This window comes from Apus apus, chromosome 2, assembly GCF_020740795.1.
Source record: "Apus apus isolate bApuApu2 chromosome 2, bApuApu2.pri.cur, whole genome shotgun sequence".
Taxonomy (NCBI): Eukaryota; Metazoa; Chordata; class Aves; order Apodiformes; family Apodidae; genus Apus; species Apus apus.
In genome coordinates this window covers 65,125,737-65,144,904 of record NC_067283.1, presented here as the reverse complement: position 1 = coordinate 65,144,904, position 19,168 = coordinate 65,125,737, and the positions used below count along the sequence as shown (strand labels likewise).

The 19,168-nt window shown below is 41.6% G+C and overlaps 1 protein-coding gene across 1 annotated transcript; it reads right to left on the bottom strand.

Annotated features, from left to right (window-relative positions):
* Positions 1-1,600: 1,600 nt before the first annotated feature.
* On the bottom strand, positions 1,601-18,487 carry MYLIP (myosin regulatory light chain interacting protein). Its single transcript, XM_051611683.1, has 7 exons — positions 18,221-18,487; positions 16,887-17,077; positions 7,932-8,117; positions 6,980-7,177; positions 6,480-6,644; positions 3,356-3,776; positions 1,601-2,987 (listed from the first exon to the last, which is right to left on the bottom strand). The coding sequence occupies exons 1-7, from the start codon at positions 18,305-18,307 to the stop codon at positions 2,898-2,900; spliced, it is 1,338 nt and encodes a 445-aa protein (XP_051467643.1). The 5' UTR covers positions 18,308-18,487; the 3' UTR covers positions 1,601-2,897.
* Between the last annotated feature and the right edge of the window lie 681 nt (positions 18,488-19,168).

Below are 19,168 nucleotides of genomic sequence, written 5' to 3'. Positions count from 1 at the left end.
AAGCTGTGAACAAATCAAAGCCATTCTTAAATTGCTTTGCATCCTATTAAGTCTTGAATCTAAACCAAGTGAGGCTTTTAGCGGTTTGCAGCTTTCAGAAAGGGTGACCCAGTTCTCTCTTCCCAGAACAGGTAACAGCATTCCATCTGATCCCACTCCTCCTAACTGGAAAAAGCTGTTGGCCTCTGCTTGGGCTCCAGGCTCTCCTTTCCAAGACAGAACTGGACTCCCAGCAGTCACAGACAGAAGCAGCACTTGGCAGACTCTTTTCTGGACCTGTACCCCAGCCTTTATGCCTGAGCCTCTGCACAGCTTCTCAAGACCAGGCAATGTTTACAGTAGTCACGAGCTTTGCGTGAATTCCACAGAACCTGTCAAACCACACCTTGATTAGAGATCTAACTGCTGGAATTACTTTTATTAGGGATGTCTAATTGCACAGCTGATTTAATTACAAGGACCTGGAGTTAATGCTTTCCTATTTTAACAACTTGATCTTGTTGAATGCTTCAAATCAGCTGCCTATATTAACATCTATTAATTTACAATCCACTTCCACCAGCTGCCATAAGACAATGGATTAGGCATTATTAAATTCTGTCAGCACAGAGCAATCTTGAGAAATAAGGGAAGCTGGCTTTAGCCCTGATGTACACAGGTACACTTACAAGAAGGAACAGGTCTGTAAATGGCATACAGGGACAACAGAACTTTTCAGAATTTCTACCATCTCTGCAAGTGTATTCAGTAGCACCCACTCGCTGAGAGATGAGATTTTCATCTTTAAAGGGTAAGTTATCTTGTGCCTAATGCACTCGACATTGAGATAAACAGCTCTTGCATTCAGGATTTGTTGCCCCCTGATCAGCAGTTTCAGAGCTGGCCTAAAACAATTTTAGGTGCAGGCCCTCAAGCTTCAATCCCCAATGAACTGTTCTGACAACAGGACATGGTTACTCTGCAATAATCTGCTTTAAATATCAGTAAGTTCATTTTAAAATATGTCATAGTTAAGTGACTTCAGTTCACACTTATCAGATGAGAAGCCCACAGATTCCAAAGAGCTTGGGTCTGATCCCAGCACTGTCTTAAACCCTTCAGCTTACTGATGAGGGTAAGCCAAAGGACCACACTGGAAGTGCTCAAGGATGTGAAGGTAGTCTTAAGTTAGTAAATATAAATAGCTTCAGTCAAAAAAGACCCCAACACATCTGTAACTAAGAAATTCCATAGACAGGACTGCTAAAACTCCCATCTCTACTCCCAAGCTGTGTTTAACTTCCTCCATCTCACTGGAATACACACCATATATTTGGGACAATTCACTATAGGAAAATTCTGCACAAAGTTAATTCTGACAGCTATTGTAAAGCTGGAATTTGTCATCTGTTTTAGAGTACACTGCCTGAACAAAGGTGGTTATACCATGTCAGTTTTCTTCCCTTCCTTGAAATTTGCATGCACCTGAGGAAACTTCATTCCCTTTTAAAACATGACAACATTCAAGACTGTAAACACCAAAATATTTCCCACTGTATTTTCAGTTCAGCAGTGGCTCAGATTAATTTCAGAAAAAAATAGTCTCATAATTAACACAAACTAGATTTTTAAAGTCCTTTATTAATCTGAATATAAAAAGACAGAAGTTGTCTACGGTATCGGACAAAGCTCTTGCCTCATGAGGAAACAAAATTTTCTTTACAGAGTGAAAAAATAAATACCCTCTTAGAGTAAGGTTTATATGCTAATGTGTCATAAAAAAGTAGAGTTTTAATATTTTGACAAAATGTCTGTGCAAAGAAACAGATGCATAAACACACATTACTGCTACATTAAGGCAATATGAAAAGTATAGTCAGAAAATTTCAGTAAAGTGACAGTGTACTTTTCTAGCTTTGATTAAGCCAGTATTGCACCCAAACATGGTCTCCAGTTCCCTCTGTACCCTGGAGAATACACTGGGAAACCAGAACCTAAAATACCCGAGTAGGGGGGTGAAGATTAAAACATTTTAGCAGGAAATGACCTACCAAATAAAGATGTTAACTGAGGAAAAAATTTAAAACTATACACAATCCTTATTTTAGAAACTAATGGTACATAATTAAGAGATTAAAATCAGTCTCCAAAAATAAAGCCAACTTGAAGGGCAGCTGACTGCAGCTCCCAAGAGCACTAGCCAAGCTGGATGTGAGAAACCTGGGAATACCTTGCCCACTGAGAATTGCAAATTAAGTCCCACGACAGTGCTTCCACAGGACATTGCCAGCCACAAGACTTTCCTGATCCACCCTCAACACTTTCAGGTTAACAAACTTGTCCTGCCCTTCCAAAGCTATTATCTCAGAATTGTCTTCTATTTAACAGAATTCTGAATTAAACATAGCTGCTTGATGAAGCCTTTTAACTTGCATTTAAGAACCATTTTTTTTTTAAAGGAAGTTATCTTTAAAGCAGTTTACTAAAAGCAGAAACTATGAGCCATACTAAACTGGTATTTGTAAAAGCTAGTCTTACTATTAAAATAAATTGAATGACTGTACTAAAAATGATTTAGAGTGTAAAAACAAAAGGCTGTGTTGCTCTCGCTGGGTACATCAATATGCATACACCACATTTCTCCAGGGTCACCAAGCTTTTTGGCAACACTGCCATGCTACAAACTTTATGCATCATTCTTCTTTTAAGTAACATGAATATTACACTTCTGCTCTCAAAAGATGTCCCAAGCCATTTTGGACATGCTGAATTAAGAATAGTTATGTTAAAGAAATGCAGTATTTTTCCTTTTGATCATGGATAGGTACCAGAGTGATTGCCTTCTTCACAATCAATGGTTGCATTTCATATTAGTGCAGTTTGAAAAGTACATGATGGGTTTAAAGTGTATACGTAGATCATATCACAGTCAGATTGAGAAGACTGGTGTGGGTTGGCAAGTACACATGCTGGACATGCTCTACACGAGATCTGCAAACAGGACATGACTGGAAAGGAAAAAACATCAGGAAGTTAGTTTACCTCATTTTTTGAGACTCTACGCTTATTGGAGACTTCCCTCCATATACACATTAGCAGAGCACTCTTCCATAACATCAATATTTAAAACAAAGTATTGTGAGAAATACAAAGCTAATTCTTACCCTTGCTACAAGTTAAATTAGCACAGGTAAAAATCACCCTTCAAACACATCTAATCAGAGTTATTTAGAACTAGTTTACCACAAACAAAACTTAAAAAAGAAGTTTTACTAGAATAATCAATGTAAACATACTAACCTGTGGCTGTTAAGCATACAATAAACCCAAACTTCCCTCTATTGAGTAACTCTTATCTGAATGGCATTGCAGTTACCTGTAACTGGGCAGCACAGGTCTTGCAGCACACTGTGTGGCCACAGGGACAAAAGGTCGAATTGATTTCTTCTTCACAACACACCATACAAAGCATGGACTCCTTTAGCTTCCGCAACTTCTCTTGCAGTGCTTTTGTTTGCTGGCAGCTAAGACCCTCACAGTTGTCACAGTTCATGCTACTTTCCGAAGACTTAAGGGGGGAACTTGGTGGGGTTTGGTCACTTCTTGAAACAAGATCCACAATGCCGGCATTATAAAGAGCTCGCCTTGCATGATCATAAACTTCTTTTGATGTTCTTTTAATATCAAAGACGTACTTTTTACCAAGATTAATGTTTTCATTCAGGAAGAGAGATGCTAGGTGGCCCTTTAAGTCTCGACTATACTGCATCATGACAGCACTAGTGACAGTGTCACACCTACAAAACAATAGAACAAATGCAAACTTGGTTAGCTAATGCCAATAAACTTATCCCAACAATAATGTGTTCCCAAAGCTGAATATTTCTGAAATTAAAGCAAATACAGCAGTCTGAGGTACTAATTAAGCTCTTGACTGTTGTTTGCATGACAACTCTACTTTGAAAAGTGTAAAATGGGAAAGTGACAGTTACTTTGCATCCTCAAAAATGTGAAACGCCTGGTAAAATGGAGTCAGCTTATGGAAGGGACTTAAGGCATTATGCTAATATGAACAGCAACATTTGCTTAATCCACAGTTCAGCTTCCCAACACATCTTTACACGGTAATTTCCAAACACTGCACAGAAGAATTCTAGTTATTAGTTTTTGGTGTAACACCTCTTCCTTTATACAGTCTCACAAGAAATTGTTAGCATAGTCAAGTAATGTATTTAACCAAATTCCTGCTCAATGCTTTATATACTAGTAGTACATCACCTGAGGAGAAACAGTGAACACAGTGCAGAGAATTAAATGAAGCCATCTGTATTTGCCTCTGAGTATTTCACCTACCCTAACCATGCTTATAGCGTATTTCAGTGTTGGGACCATTTCTGTTTAACCTCTTTATTGATGATCTTGATAAGGACATAAGAGTATTATCAGTAAGTTTGCAGATGACACCAAGCTAGGCAGGAGTGTTGATCTGCATGAGGATAGGGAGGTTCTGCAGAGAGACTTGGATAGATTAGATCATTGGGCTAATATTCATGGTCTGGGCTTCAACGAGGCCAAGTGTCAGGTCCTGCACTTGGGCCACAACAACCCCATGCAAGGCTACAGGCTGGAAAGCTGTCTGGCAGAAAAGGACCTGGAGGTTCTAATTGACAAGAGGCAGAATATGAGCCAGCAGGGTGCCCAGGTGGCCAAGAAAGCCAATGGCATCCTGGCTTGTATTAGAAATAGTGTGACCAGCAGAAGAAGAGAGGTGATTGTCCCCCTGCACTCAGCACTGGTGAGGCCACACCTGGAGTACTGAGTCCAGTTTTGGCACCTTAGTTCAAGAGAGATCTTGAGGTGCTGGAGTGAGGACAGAGCAGGGCAACAAAGCTGGTGAAGGGCCTAGAGAATAAGTATTATGAAGAATGCTTGAAGGAGCTGGGAATGTTTAGTTTGAGGCACAGGAGGCTGAGGGGAGACCTCATCAGTCTCTACAACTACCTGAAGGGTCATTGTGGAGAGGTTGGTGCTGGTCTCATCTCACAGGTAATTAGCAACAGAACAAGAGGGAATGGCTTCAAGCTGCAACAGGGGAGGTTGAGACTGGACATTAGGAAAAAAAATTTCCGAGAAAGAGTGGTCAGACACTGGAACAGGCTGCCCAGGGAGGTGTCTGAGTCACCATCCCTGGATGTGTTGAAGGGTCATTTGGATGTGGTGTTGGTAGATATAGTTTATGGGAGAACTTTGTAGAGTAGGGATGATGGTTGGACTCAATCCCAAGGGTCTTTTCCAACCTGAACAGTTCTATGATTCTATGATTCAGTGATAGAGTTGAATCTACAGAAGCCTGTTAAGACCTGCTACTTCCCTAGACAATTGAAGAAAGAAAACAAACAGCACAAGGACTACAGCCCCACCAGGCCTCAGGTCCAAGATCTAAGCTTATGGCCAAATATAATTATCTAGCTAAAATTCTGCTTAAATTAAAATCAGAAACTGCAAAGGATGGCAGAAGTTACAAGCAGAGACAAAAGATAAAAAATTTAAAACTTCAGTAGTTATATAATGCTTTAATTGCCTGCAAAAAAGTATGGAGAGTGCATAAGAGCAGTGCAAGAGCATGTAACTACAGAGCAGAACAAGACATACTTAACATCAGGCTCACAAAATAAGCAGTGGTTCGGTCCCAATTAGCTGCAGTGGTTAGAAAAGCAAGTGGTTGATGTTAACTGCTGTAACTGTATTAAAATGATCTAATTTGATAAGCTGACAGGGCCCTGGCTAGTGTATGTACTTGGCTTTAGGTCCAATTTTTCTCCTACAAAATAAATGGAACTTATGTATGATAGTTAATTTAGAAAAAACACCACTAAGTGTCTTTGACAGTTCTACTAAAAAGTGTTGGACCTCATGAAAAGGGGTTTAAACAATCAGCCCTCAAGAATGAGTATAGCAGGCCTACCATAAAGACAATGGATCACTGCTGGCATGAAGCAAATTCCTGGGCAGGTGAGCCAAGACAGAGGCATTGTAGGAAGACATAGCATATACATGGTGACATACAGATAGCATCTAGCAACTGGAGGAGCCAAATACAGGAGAACAGAATACATGTTGTGTATGAGCTACACCTACATATTCTGACAGACATGACATTCCTTCTCCTTTGCTCTCTCATCCCCCCTCTTACATAGGGACAAAAAAAATGTATGTATTGTTTATGAAGTATCAAAGAACACAGTAAGTTTATATTCTGAAGTGCTGTTATTCATAGTGGTAGACTGAGAAATTTTGCTTACTTGTCTTGTACTCCCACCCCACAAAATGGAAAGCAGCAAAAACCTGTTCAGCTTCTGGACTTAAGAGGAAAGTAGAGGCTGCAAAGACAATGAAATTTTGCAGAGAATTTCTGAAATGCAGATTGCTGGTTGCTTAAGCACTTAATTCAAATACTGTGGAGAAGAGCAGCAGCAGTTGACTCTAGTGGCAATACTGACCTGTAAAATGCATGCGTCTCTGTAATGGCTCTATAGAGTCCACTTGCTGCCCTTGTACTGATCATCTTGAACAAGAGAACTACACTATTACCAGACTCCTTGGTAACAGTCAGATATACATTCTTCCCAGACTGAGTTGCCATTTGAACAACAGGATAAGCAATCCTATAAGTTAATAGAAAAAAATAAAGGTTATTTAGCTTTTAAGGATAAGAGCATTTCCCACATCTACTACAGTGCACTTTTATCAGAAGTTAGTGATCTCCTACTGTTGTCTGTGATGCTGGATTGAAGATGACACCTCAAAAGTACATACAAAAATCAAGAATATTAAGACCAGTTGTCATTTTGGTTATAAACAGGTAGTGCTCTTAAACATTACATTCCAATTGCTCCTTGCCATCATTCAAAGAGCAGTTTTACATATTTATATAAAAACTAGAGGCATCCTCAGTACTTCTGAAAAATGAGAGATTAAAATGGTTCCACAAAATACATACCTGTTGATAGGACTCAAGTCCTCTTTACAGATGGATATGCCTTCAGGTCCAACACCGATAAGGAGTTTTTGCCCTTCACTATCTCTCACTGAGTGCCACTCTACTCCATAGTTCTCCAGTGTTGTAACAATCTGTAGAACCTGGTATTCAGCAGAAGCTTGACTTAAACCTTCTAGCTCCTTGTGCTTTGCAATAATGCTGTTGATAAAAAGATTAAGGACAGGTGAAATAACTCAGGTGTGTGCCTTTACTGTCAGCACCTTGTTTAAACACAGGTTTTTAGATGACCTAGTTCAACAGACTATTAAATGCTCCTGGACCTGCTTTTTCTGGCCACAGATTTCCAGCAGTCATGAACTGAAAAGCACTGAGGATTACCAGAACATCCTGAGAATGCTCAGGAAACAATACTGTGCATTTGCTTAGAAACCAAAAAGCTACGTGTAATCAAGGCTTTCCATCAAACAAACCTCTCCCAACATGTTTATCTGAACAACCACTATGTTAATAACTAAAAATGTCTACAGAAGAGCATGACACTGAAACTTACTGACATTCAGAAACTGAGCTATGAAGGTGTTTTGGAAATACTGTTTACTTCTTAGTGTAAGAGCACTGAGCCAGGTAAATTCTTGTTACTTGCTTTCACAAGGGTAGGTCCAATACATACTTGCAATTGGATTCCCCTGCTCCAAGTACTTTAGATACTTCTATTTCCCCAAGTATTACAATTCTACAGCTTTTGCTTTTTACAAAAGAAATACTCATTATTTAGCTTTAAAAAGAACTGAAATCAGAACATTAGTTAAAACATTCAGATTGTTTTTTCTTCTCCAAAGCTGTATCTTTTTTTTTTATTTAACACCACAAGATACAGTATAACATCAGCAATCAAGGGCATAACAAAGATCCTTTGGTCTGCAAAAAGGTTTTATCACTGTGCTCTTTGTACCTCTCCAAAACAGTAGTGGTGAGCTCTTTTGCACACAACTCTTCATAATTGTACTTGGCAGTGTTCTGGTTATAATCCCCAAACTTCATCTGTGCCAACAATGCACTAAGTTCAATCGCATGCTCTGAAGAACACTGAAGATTACCAGCAAGAAGATCTTCTTTTATATGCAAGAAAATCATATGCCTGCAATGGAATCAGAAATATTTGCTTTCACAAGATGTTCAAAGATGTTTGTAAGCAAGATATGTATCAAACAACATCTCAGGTGTGCTTGGTAACCATTAGTTTGGTAATCAAGAATTTGAAGTGAACCAAGTGGAGACAGGTAAAGAAAATTGCCTCTATCTTACTCACACTTAAAGGTGAGGCTACAACTGAAGATAGTATCTAAAAGCACTACTAGAAGAAATGACCACTTTAATATGTTATTCTTATTAAGAACAGCTTTAACTCCTAAGGACACTTGGTAAATTCAATTTAGTGAGTAAAATGTCAATGACATTTTTTGATTAGTTTCCTATGTTTAAATTTATTGGCTTGTGATTTACAAGTAATTCACCATTTCACAAGAGCAAATTTGGGAAGTGCATGCACACACATCTACCATATAACAGCAGAAGCCATACTTTATCCATAGTTGAAATGCCTCTGCCACCACAGTCAAAAGGAAGATGGTGCTTTGCCAGTGATATGAATAACAGAATAACAAACATCTGAAAAGACACTGTGGAATAAAATACAAAATAATCTACTACATAAGCATTTATCAGATGAACTTACATTTGGGATCAAGGCAGGTTTGACAACTAGCTGGAAAATGCATAAAGCTCTTCTTAATTGTCTAATGGGTCAGTTAATTAGATAAACCAGAACAGCAACACTAAAAGTAGCCTGTTCATTTCCTCTGTGGTCTACCTTAGCTTCTATACATTCATCTTTATCTCCTTATTTGTTCTTAATACTCAACATATTTATGGAAACCAGATGCAAAAGTAGTCACATATCAATGAAAAAAGCTTGCAATAAATGAAGCCTTGTACCCACTGGGATACACCTTAGCTTCCACAATAATGGGACATTAACATTTTACTTTTCTAAAATTAACTGTAATCTTCTTAAAAAGCTATATTGAATCCATTTTGAGACACTAGGAAATAATCAGTTTTCCTTCCAACAGCAATTTTAGGTAATACCTTATGTATATTCTGTTGGAGTGCTCTACAATTCCATTGTACAAGGCAACTAGGGCTACTATAAGCAACTACGTAACTTACAAAATTTGTGTTCATTCTTCACTCTACTACGGTAAAAGCTCCAGCTAAGAATATTGGCCCAAAAGAGGCCCTGCATCTAGAACTTCTGCAATCAGGAAAGAATAGGTATTAATCCATAAACTGACCTACAATCAATTTCCTGCAGCAAGTCACAGCTCCAACACCTCATTTTGCAGGCAGTCTGAGGCATGCTAGAGCTTCACTGCAATTGTGACACAAGTGCTTAACTGCATCACTCTTGTCTAGACATCAGTCTACACTTCAGCAGTTCCAGTGGTGGTCTGGTGGAAGCTAATATCCTCACTCTGTGCAGGATTCAGGTTTAGGCAGCAAGAGGACCAGAACTTCAGACAGGAGTCTTTGTTAGCAGGTTATTCCTTGTTTAGGCTTTTCTTGGAGCAACTGTCAAATATCTGCTCCCATCTCTTTCTCCTACCTTGCTAACTCCTAACTTTTGGGTGGGACCACTGAAAGGCATGTCTGTGGCTTTAAAATGCATAGGTTGAACACATCCATTTTGAAGCTTATCCTATAAATCACTACAGTCAAAATAAATTCAAGTTGTAGGCATTTCCCTAATTCAAATCAAGATTTCATAAAAATAGCTTTTCATGCACTTCAGAACTTCTGTTTCCAGTCATTATAACTATGTAATAACTACACACAGTATTTCAAAGAAATGTCTGACAACTTTATTAACTGACATGTGTTTATAACTATCATATCTAAATGCTTGTATCTTCAGTTTACTTTATGCATATGACAGCACTGACTACACAGGGAAAAGTCAGTCTTCTCCCCTTGCTGGAAAGACATTACTGACAAAGACAGAAGCTGAAAAACAAAAGATTGCTCCTGTGAATACAGATGAATTACAGAAACAACTACAGCAGAGGCATGGTTTGTCACATTACTAAAAAGCCCCTAAATGGCATAGGTAGACAAATGAGTTAAAGGTACAATGCGAAATAGCATCACAACAGCTCATGTGCAGTAACTGGCTCCTACCATATAGGGTAAAATATGCCACAGGGACTAAGCTACTTTGCACTTTTCTAATAAGGGCAACAAAGGTATGGCACACATTAGGAACAGTTATTGCCAGAAACACCTGAATTTAACAGTCCATCTCACACAGTCATTGGTCTGTAAATGAGAAAATCCCTTTCTGGCCCCAGCCACTGCCTAAACTGAACTCATGATAGGTCAGAAGCCAGTTAACATAGGGCCTGCCAGTTAAATTAGTTGTGAATGACTTCATACTCTTCTGCTAGAGCAGCTGCCCTGAACCCAAGTTCAAGTAGCAAATTAACCGTTGTTTTTTTTCATTGAGTCCTTAAGTGTTTGAAGAATGAAACTGAATGACTGAGGGCTGCAAACATTTTATACATCTGCAACAGTGAGTCTGATCAGTGCAGAGTCTGATTTGCCCATCTCTCCTTTTTAAGATTGCACTTCTCCAAAATTATATTAATATCCATTACAAAATGCTTCCCTTCAAGGTTTAAAACATGACACCAGCCAGAATTATTATAAAAACAGATTTTTCTTTTTTTCTTTTTACACAAAACTAAAAAAAGCCTTTTGCTTCTTAAACAGAAAGGCAAAAAGAACATGCTTTTACTGCTGAATACAGTCAAGCAAAGCTAAAACATTAGGAACCTTGAGGCAGTTCCTTATCTAATTCTGTGAAATCTCAAGGACTAGACTGTCTGTAGCAAAACCGGTCATATTACAGATTCTAGTAGCTACCAGAAAGCATTAATGTAAGTTTTTATAAATTAGATTGTGACCTAATTGCTTAACAGCACTCAATCCACTGCCCCTCCTCTCTCTGAAAATCTCTAGTTACGATGAAAAAATTGTTTAAGCTTTTCCCACTTCTAAAAATACTCAGTGTAGTTAAAGGGTACTCAGTTTTTCAAAAAGAATTCACTTCAGTGTTAGTATTTTATGCTTAAAGGAATTTTTACCTAGCAAGTTCTGAAACAATGAACTGTTTCAAAACTGATAACTTAATTGTTTATAACTGAAGTCTTCTAAAGCTTGCTTTTCCAACATTGCTGGTAGAATGACTTAGTTTGACCACCATGAAAGAAACTATTTGGTTTTGTTTCTGCATCATTCACTACTTCAGTTCTACATGACACATTAGTATTGCCTGCCACAAATTTGACAATTCATGCAAAGCATATTAAAACTCTAAATTTAAATGTACAGTATTAGGGGAAGCTGCAAGGAGATTTCAGTAGATGGCCCATTTTACAAAAAAAACTACAGCTACCAAACGAAAATCACAAACCTAGATATCACATCAATTGCTTTTTTGCCTCCCTCTGAAGTGATTTATGCAGGCTGACTATACTGAACACAACTACGGAAAAGGATGCCACGATTTCACTACAATTAAATTCCTACAGGTGGCAAATCACTTGGTTATTGCCAAGTGAATTGGCAGAAACAGCCCCACAGAATAAGTTCTATGAAAAATTTGGAGTATACATAACAGGATTAATTTTTCTTCACTCACTGTAGACAATTATGTGCACCAGGATTCAAGTTCTGCACTGAAAACATTTTTTCTACCACTTTAATCAAGGAAAGGAAAACAGATCAAATATAAATCTAAATGCTATAAAGCGTTTTAAGCTCTAACTTGGCTGCCAGTGGAAAAAGTTACAAACTCCAATCCTTTACCAATAAAAGTATCTGTATAAAACTAATGATTCCTAAGAACTAGAAACACAGCCAAAATAATCTATTCTCTTGCCAAACTACTGGTGAGAATCTTTAGCATACATTCCAAGGAGCTAGCTGTTCTCTTGCAGTTATGACACTCCTTACCACAGGTAAGACCCTTTCCTACTGTGAAGCAAATTTAAAACTCTGCAGTATAAAGGAATCAAAATTAAGAGGCATAACTCTTCTCCCTAAAAACATATTGACAAAAACCTCTAAATTTCAAAGCATACAAGGCCATTTCATATGAAAAAGCAAAGCCATCCGTTACAACTATGTTCCTCAGTATCTTTGTCTTATTTGCTCACAGTAATGTGGTTGAATGGTTACCAACTGCAATTAAACTCTGATTTCAACAAGCAGATCCATTAAAGTCACTCTGATGTCTATTACAGCAGACTTCTATTGCATTGTAACAAATACCATGACACTGCAGCACTGGCTGGCCAGGGCTACAGGATAATAGAATGTTTTTATTTTCTACCTACTAGATGTAGGTAGGAACGGCTAAAAATATTTTATAAGCCAGTTTTTACTCTTAACTAATTTATCAACACAACAACTTGATAGCACTGCAAAACCAATGTACTTTGTAAATTTAATTCAAACATTGGGAAATACCACAACTTTCAACAGCTGCTGAAACAATACCTATTTCAAGGCTGGCATAATACAGTTCTTTTGACCACTTCATGAGATCGTGTGGCTTGTTAGAATCTGACACGTTATTTTAAATTGCCGTGGCTTACATCTGATTATTTGATTTGCAGTCATGTTACACAAGACAAGTAACTTTGCCCGTTTTGAAGTACCTCTGGGTCAACTTCACATTGCTCAAAAAAACGACTGACTGTAAAGCTATTTCTACTTCTGTACCATCACCGCCATGTTAAACTTTATCCCGCCAGACTTAAACCACTGTTCTCCCGGAGGACCGTTGGGCACCGTTTCCCTCTTGTGCGGCTCGGCAAGCAGCCTCATGGCTCAGGAGTACCCAAGTTCGCAGGGCAAGCCCCCAGCCCGGGCAGCAGAGGCAGAGGCGCAGGGGCCAGCCAGGAGCGGTGCTGCCGGGTCACGGGCGGTCAGTGACCGGCAGTTACCCGCAGCGCTCCCCGGCGGGGAGCTCCCCGCGCAGCCCGGGGCCGCCCCCGCAAAGCGGGGCGCCTCCTCCGGCCCCTCGGCATCCCTGCGAGCCCCTCCCGCCCGCCCGCAGGCCGACAGCCTCCCTAAAATCCCGGGGAGCGAAGTAGAACAACTACTTCTCGACGTCCGCAATTGTAATTCAATGCTTCGTAACATTCGAGACAAAAAAACACCCGTAAGTCATTCTGACAAAACCCCTCCTTTTTTTACTAACTGCTGCATTACCTACCAAGAAATACAGAAAACAGTGAAAACATACATAAGCCAGAGCTTCTGATCTAGATTGTGGACCATTACCTGTATCTTTAAGTAAAAAGATAGCAGTCCTTTTTAAGCCAATGTGATTTTTCCATTCAAAAAAACCATCTAGTTACTCAAACTCCCCTAAAAAGGGCACTGTTCACATTTCAGACTTGTTTGTAAAACTCTAGTTGACAGCAGCAGATAAATTTTGAATAGCATTCTTGCACTGAAACATTTTTCATTCCACCAGAAACAATGCTAAACTACAAAATCCTGAGGCAAAAATCAGTACCAGGCAGTCAAAATAGAAACCGAGATCCAAAGCACAATAGAAATAAACCACTTTTAACACAGTAAAAGGAAAAAAGTGTAGCGTGGAGGTTAGTTTTGTTTTATTCCATGCAATTCTCCTATTCGCAAAGCACTTAGTGAAGCTCGTTGGCTGCCAGAGCAGACAACGATACTGTTACAACCTGTTCTGCCTTTGCACTGGGTAGCAAGGAGGCTACCTAGCTTAAGTAGGTTAAAATGCATGAGGTTTTGATCTTTCACTGGATTGCACACGACTAAAGCTAACAGAAGCAGAGGTTGCTGTTCAGTTGCCAGATCAGCTTTTCACAGAGCATGTAGAAACCTGAACATTAAATTGCTACACACCCACCCCTAAGTTTTAAAGTGCAAGACAAGGATCTCTAATAAAGCAGTACAACTAGGGTTGACAAAGCTTCCAAAGTACATGTAAAAAAAACTGGTAACAACTCAGTCACAGCTCTCTCTATTACCATGATGAAGCATAACAACAAAATCTAGAATCACTTGCAGCCTGCTACACATTTCAAAAGCAGTCTTAACATGCATCTAAAAACAGAATCAGAGGCAGCAAGTAAAAGTCTGGGAGACTTCTTCAGTGTTCCTCACACACGGGACCAGAAGGCAGCAGCTCTGCCAGAAACACCCTATACATCAGTTGTGGACAAGTGCTAAAGAAAAACAAGAGTCCCCCATTGCTACTTCTCAATCAGCACACACACAGGTAAGAAACAAATTGTCAGCTGTACAGCTAATCCTTGCAACTCTGTCCTGGGATGGACATACCAATTCAAAGTTCAGCGACAGGTTGAACAAGTTTTTTGTCTTATCCTTCATATCACTCATGCTTACATGCAAATTAAATATGAATGCAGTTGTGCACATCAGTAAATCCTCAAGCAGACCCAAGTAGAAAAAAAAGAGTAGATGTAGGAATAGAGGAATCAGGAGACTCAGGCCTGAGGAATATAATTGCTTTAATGGACCTGAAGTCACGGAAAAGCTGAACTAAAAGTATGTGTTCCGCACAGTAAAAGAAACTAAGACAAGAGAACATAGAAACCATTGTAAGACAGTGTAACTACCTTGACAAGATAACCACTAAATACGAAACATAAGCTTCTGCAAGGCTGAATACCAGGGGAATCTTGCAACTGCTTACATAAATGCTCACAGTCCTCAATTTTTGGAAACTTTGAGTCCATGCACTTCATCTTCTCAAGTAGTCATACCGAAACAATGTCAACACTACAGACATGTACATTAACCACAGGCTAGGTCTGCTACATGCAGACACCTGGGCTTACACAGCTGAAAGGCAATAGCTGCCTTTCAGCAAACTATTTTACAACTTGTATTTGTTTTCAGCAAGAACAGTAAAAATACTCTAGAGGTAAACTGAAGAGCTTAGCTGAAGCCTCACAGAACTACTTGTGCTTACAAGACAGTGACATAAAATACTAATTTCAATGTCTGTTGCTCTCCAAAATGGTAAGCAATTAATAATTTAAATAAATTCCTTCTGATGACTGAGCCTCAATTTATTTTAAAGTTTGTTAAATATATTAGTTTTAGAACAGTCAATTCATACATAAAAGAAGCTTGTCCCACCTACAACCTTTTAAATTAACATTCATCGTGAAGAAGTACTTGTTACTTTGATGTAGGCATACAAGCTCTGGTGCACTGTAGCTACACTACCTGTCTTTTAGGCCCTTGGGGTATGTTTTACCAGTTTAAGCTCTCTATTAACTTCCACAACCTGTCAAGTCTTGCACTGGCAGTATTGGAGGCAAGAACACAAGTGTCTGCAAAAAACTTCTGAAGTTGAACAAACATTCACCAAAGATAGCAGAAAAATGCCAATCATATCTGCTTTGGATTTCCTCAGATTTAACCCTGTTTTGGTCTGTGTATGGAGACATCCAACATGCTCAGGGTCATCTCTTCTGCCTCATCAAGTATGAAACTGGTTGCTCCCTTTGTTCTACATAAAAATCCTTCATTATTTGGTTTTACACATATGCTCATTGAAAATATTTAAATAAGACAAGTTTCTTTAAAGAAGAAAGTACTCAAGAAGAGCCCAAAGATGTGCCACATATATTAGAATTTATGTTTCCAAAGTAAGGTATGTCAAAACTGGAATTTGCTTAGAATGACTTGCCTAACCAAAGCCTTTCTACAGGACAACTATGCTCTAGCTTCATAGCATTCTGAAAGCTTGAAGCAGATTGACAAGCTCATCAAAAGCCTCTCCTCTGCATGCATTAATTTAAAAAATAAGCCACATGCATGCTCCTAACTCAAAACCTTTTTTTGATGAAATAAACACTAAACCATGGTGCCAGCCTCTGACCAAATTCTTCAGACAAACACTTTGTGCAGAACACCATGTTTTATAATGGTCTTAATTATGTAAGTACAGAGTTAAGGTAAGTAGAGAAAATGTGTTTTGGTATCATCATATACACACTTGGTTTCAATTTGTCCCACTTCTATTAACTGTACTATTGAAAACTAACAGGAAAAAATAGTTGAAAGCTCAGCATTAAATATACATGCTCAGCTTTCTTTAGAGATAACTGCAACTGGCATGGCAATCAAACTCAAGGAGTAAAAGCAAATGTTCACTACTAATCTTAGAAGACTAATTGGTAGGATTGGGTAACACTATAACAATTCAGTTAAGAGGCCTGGCTACAGAAGAAGCAAAACAGCTGTTGCTTTTGCAGCCTCAAAGACCCTGCAGCTATTTGAAAGTTACTGTAACATAATACCAGACAAAAAGGAGTTCAGCAAGTTTTTTTGCTCTGTGTGGGAGGAATTGTTTCCTGCCTTTCTGTACCAGTGGCTTAGAACGACCTAGAGTAACACCACTGAACAGGGGTTACTATCGGGCATGCAAATACCATATAAATAATTTGCTACTGGTAGCTTAGTGTCTTCTACTTCCAGCAATAAGTGCTCAAGGAATTACCTACACTCATAACTTACTGTTAGCTACACATTATACAAAATACTTCAATACTACCAGTTTTTTTGTAGTTTGTTTGTGTTTGGTTTTTTTCTCCAAAAAAGGAAAAATGCACTTAAACAATGCTAGGGGTTTAAAACTACACAGAAAAGTCAAGCTAAGATTACCAGAAGATGGAAGAAACAGAACCAGTGGAATCACTTTCATAAGTTACAGAAACTGAAAACAAAAATTAATTACATCTACTTACAAGCATCTTCACCTTACCTTGTCTGTTCTTGTAAGATAAGATGCGGCTCTACAAAAAACTTGACTCTTAATTTCAACCGGTAAGGGGCTAAACCATCCATCTGCTGCGAGATCCTGTTCCTCAAATTCAGCCACAGATTCTCCCCTTTGTTGCCAGTGAACTGCAGTCCGAAATAATCAACTTCTATAATTCCCAACCTCCTGCAAACCTGAGAGAAAGAGGTTCTTTATTATGAGCCTACGGTGTAATGACGGGAAATATCACCTGAATCAAATACCGTTTCAGACTGACCACTTAAAACACAAAAGATGTATCTTGCTATAAAAGCACCTTTATCCAAAAGTTTACTTAATCTCTTGGATTTTAAGTTGTGTACCGCAACAGCACGTAGAGAAATACTAAGGATAGACTGGGAATTTCTCAACTAGCCGAAAACCGCATGGACTTCCACGGCCGAATTCCTCCTCCCTCCTCACCCACAGCGCACAGGCACTTAAGAGGGTCAGTAGATTTCCCGATGAGGGGAGAGCACCTATTATTGAACATCGCAGCCATGAGCAGTTCCTAAGAGACAACTAGGGGAATTAAAAAAAAAAAAGTACAGCCCTCAAGTTCTGCTTCGATGCCACCAACAGACCGGGCTGCTGCTACGCCTGGTTCTCTCCAGCATCCTCAGCACCAGCTGTCGGCAGCCACCCCGAGGCGGTGGCGACGGAAGGACGACAGCACCTGAACAGCAGCTTCAGCCTGAACAGCAGCTTCAGCCCGCACAGCCCCAGCCGGCCTGGGAAAGCATCTCGATACCGACCGAGAAGCATCACCCCGTCCCAAGGTAAGGTCCCCAACTCGTGTCCCCCCCCACCCTAGGGACAACTAAGCCCAAGCTGCAGCAACGAGGCCGAGGCCTTCCCCAGGCTCCCACACACGCCATCTGAGCCAGAGAGCTCCGAGGGGAGGGGGATGCTGCAACCTCTGCTTCCAACACGGAATGGGGGGGGGTGTGTGTGGAAATAGGGAAATACAAAAGGGCCAGAAACAGAAGGGAAGGGGGGGGGGGAAGGCTGCGGCTGCTCCCCGCCCCCGGCGCGGCGGCCGCCCCTGCGCGGGGTTGCGCCGCTGCACGGCCCGGCCTCCCGCCGCCCTCCGCCCGCACGGCCCTGCTCGCCTCGCCTCGCCCCCTCCCCGCCCGCAGCCCCCCAGCCCGGCGCGGGGAGGGAGGGGGTGACACCAATGGCCCGCGGGTCACCGCCCCCCTCCCCCATCCCCCCCGGCTCTGGCGCCCCGCAAAGGCGGCGGGGGCCGAAGGAAGGGGCGGCGGGGAGGAGGAGAGCGGCGCGGCGCGACCCCTCACCTGGTTGAGGCAGTCCTCGCCGTTGGCTTTCGCCTCCACCTCCACCTCCATCACCACCGCGTCCGGCCTGGTCACATAGCACAGCATGGCTGGGGCCAGCCAGCGCCGCCGCGGCCACGGGGAAACGCAGCGGCGGCTGCTGCTGCTGCTGGCGGCGGCGGCGGGGAAACGCAGCTGCGGCTACAGAAGGAGGGAGGCAGGCAGGGAGGCGTCCTGGGCCGCCCCCGCCGGCCGGAGCCCCGCAGCGCCCGCCCTCCCGCAGCCCCGCTCCCCTGCTGCTCGTGCGGGGCCGGCTGCGCTCCCTCCAGATATACCCTCCGCCTCCCCCTTCGCCCCGCCCAGCCGCACCTGCGGACCAATCACCAGGCGCCGCTCAGGGCTGCGGCCGCTGCCGCCACCAATCAGCGCCGCCAAGCGGCGGCGGCCGGCAGGGCGGTGGTTGTGGCCGCGCTCTGGCGCCCCCTGCGGGCTCCCCCCGCCCCTCCCGCAGCAGCCGTGCCCGGGGGGCTGTCCCGCTCCCGCACCCCCCGCCTCCACGTTGCCTTCCCCCGCCACAGCCCGCAGCCTCTCGCCCTGCAGTTATGCCCGGTGACATGGCAGCGGGGTACGGTTCTTTTAGGCGGAGACCCGACTGGCTTGGCCGGGGACTCTGCGAAGTTCACCTGGGACCAAGCGGCCGTGACAAGCGGGTGTTTGCGTGGCTCGTCTCCGGACTTCGCGAACGCTCCTCTTCATTGCGGGGGGAAATAACACCCGGGTGCATGCTCTCTCTCCCATATTCTCCTTGGCCTTCATCCAACTTTGTGTCAGGCGGCCCGCAAAGCACTGGAAAACGGGGAAATCCTGAGGAGCTGCCAATTGCTGATGGAGCCTGTATCTTACGCGCTGTGGCGCTAATGGGTGATGGAACTTTTACCCTCTTTGAACTCCGCGGTTAGGAAGCTTCGA

Excerpts from the sequence above, each read along its gene's own strand:
- MYLIP (XM_051611683.1), bottom strand. The coding sequence starts at position 18,307 with ATGCTGTGCTATGTGACCAGGCCGGACGCGGTGGTGATGGAGGTGGAG. Across the intron at positions 17,078-18,220 it reads GCGAGGACTGCCTCAACCAG|GTTTGCAGGAGGTTGGGAAT; the intron begins GTGAGGGGTCGC and ends TCTTTCTCTCAG. Across the intron at positions 6,645-6,979 it reads GACTTGAGTCCTATCAACAG|GATTGCTTATCCTGTTGTTC; the intron begins GTATGTATTTTG and ends ATTAACTTATAG.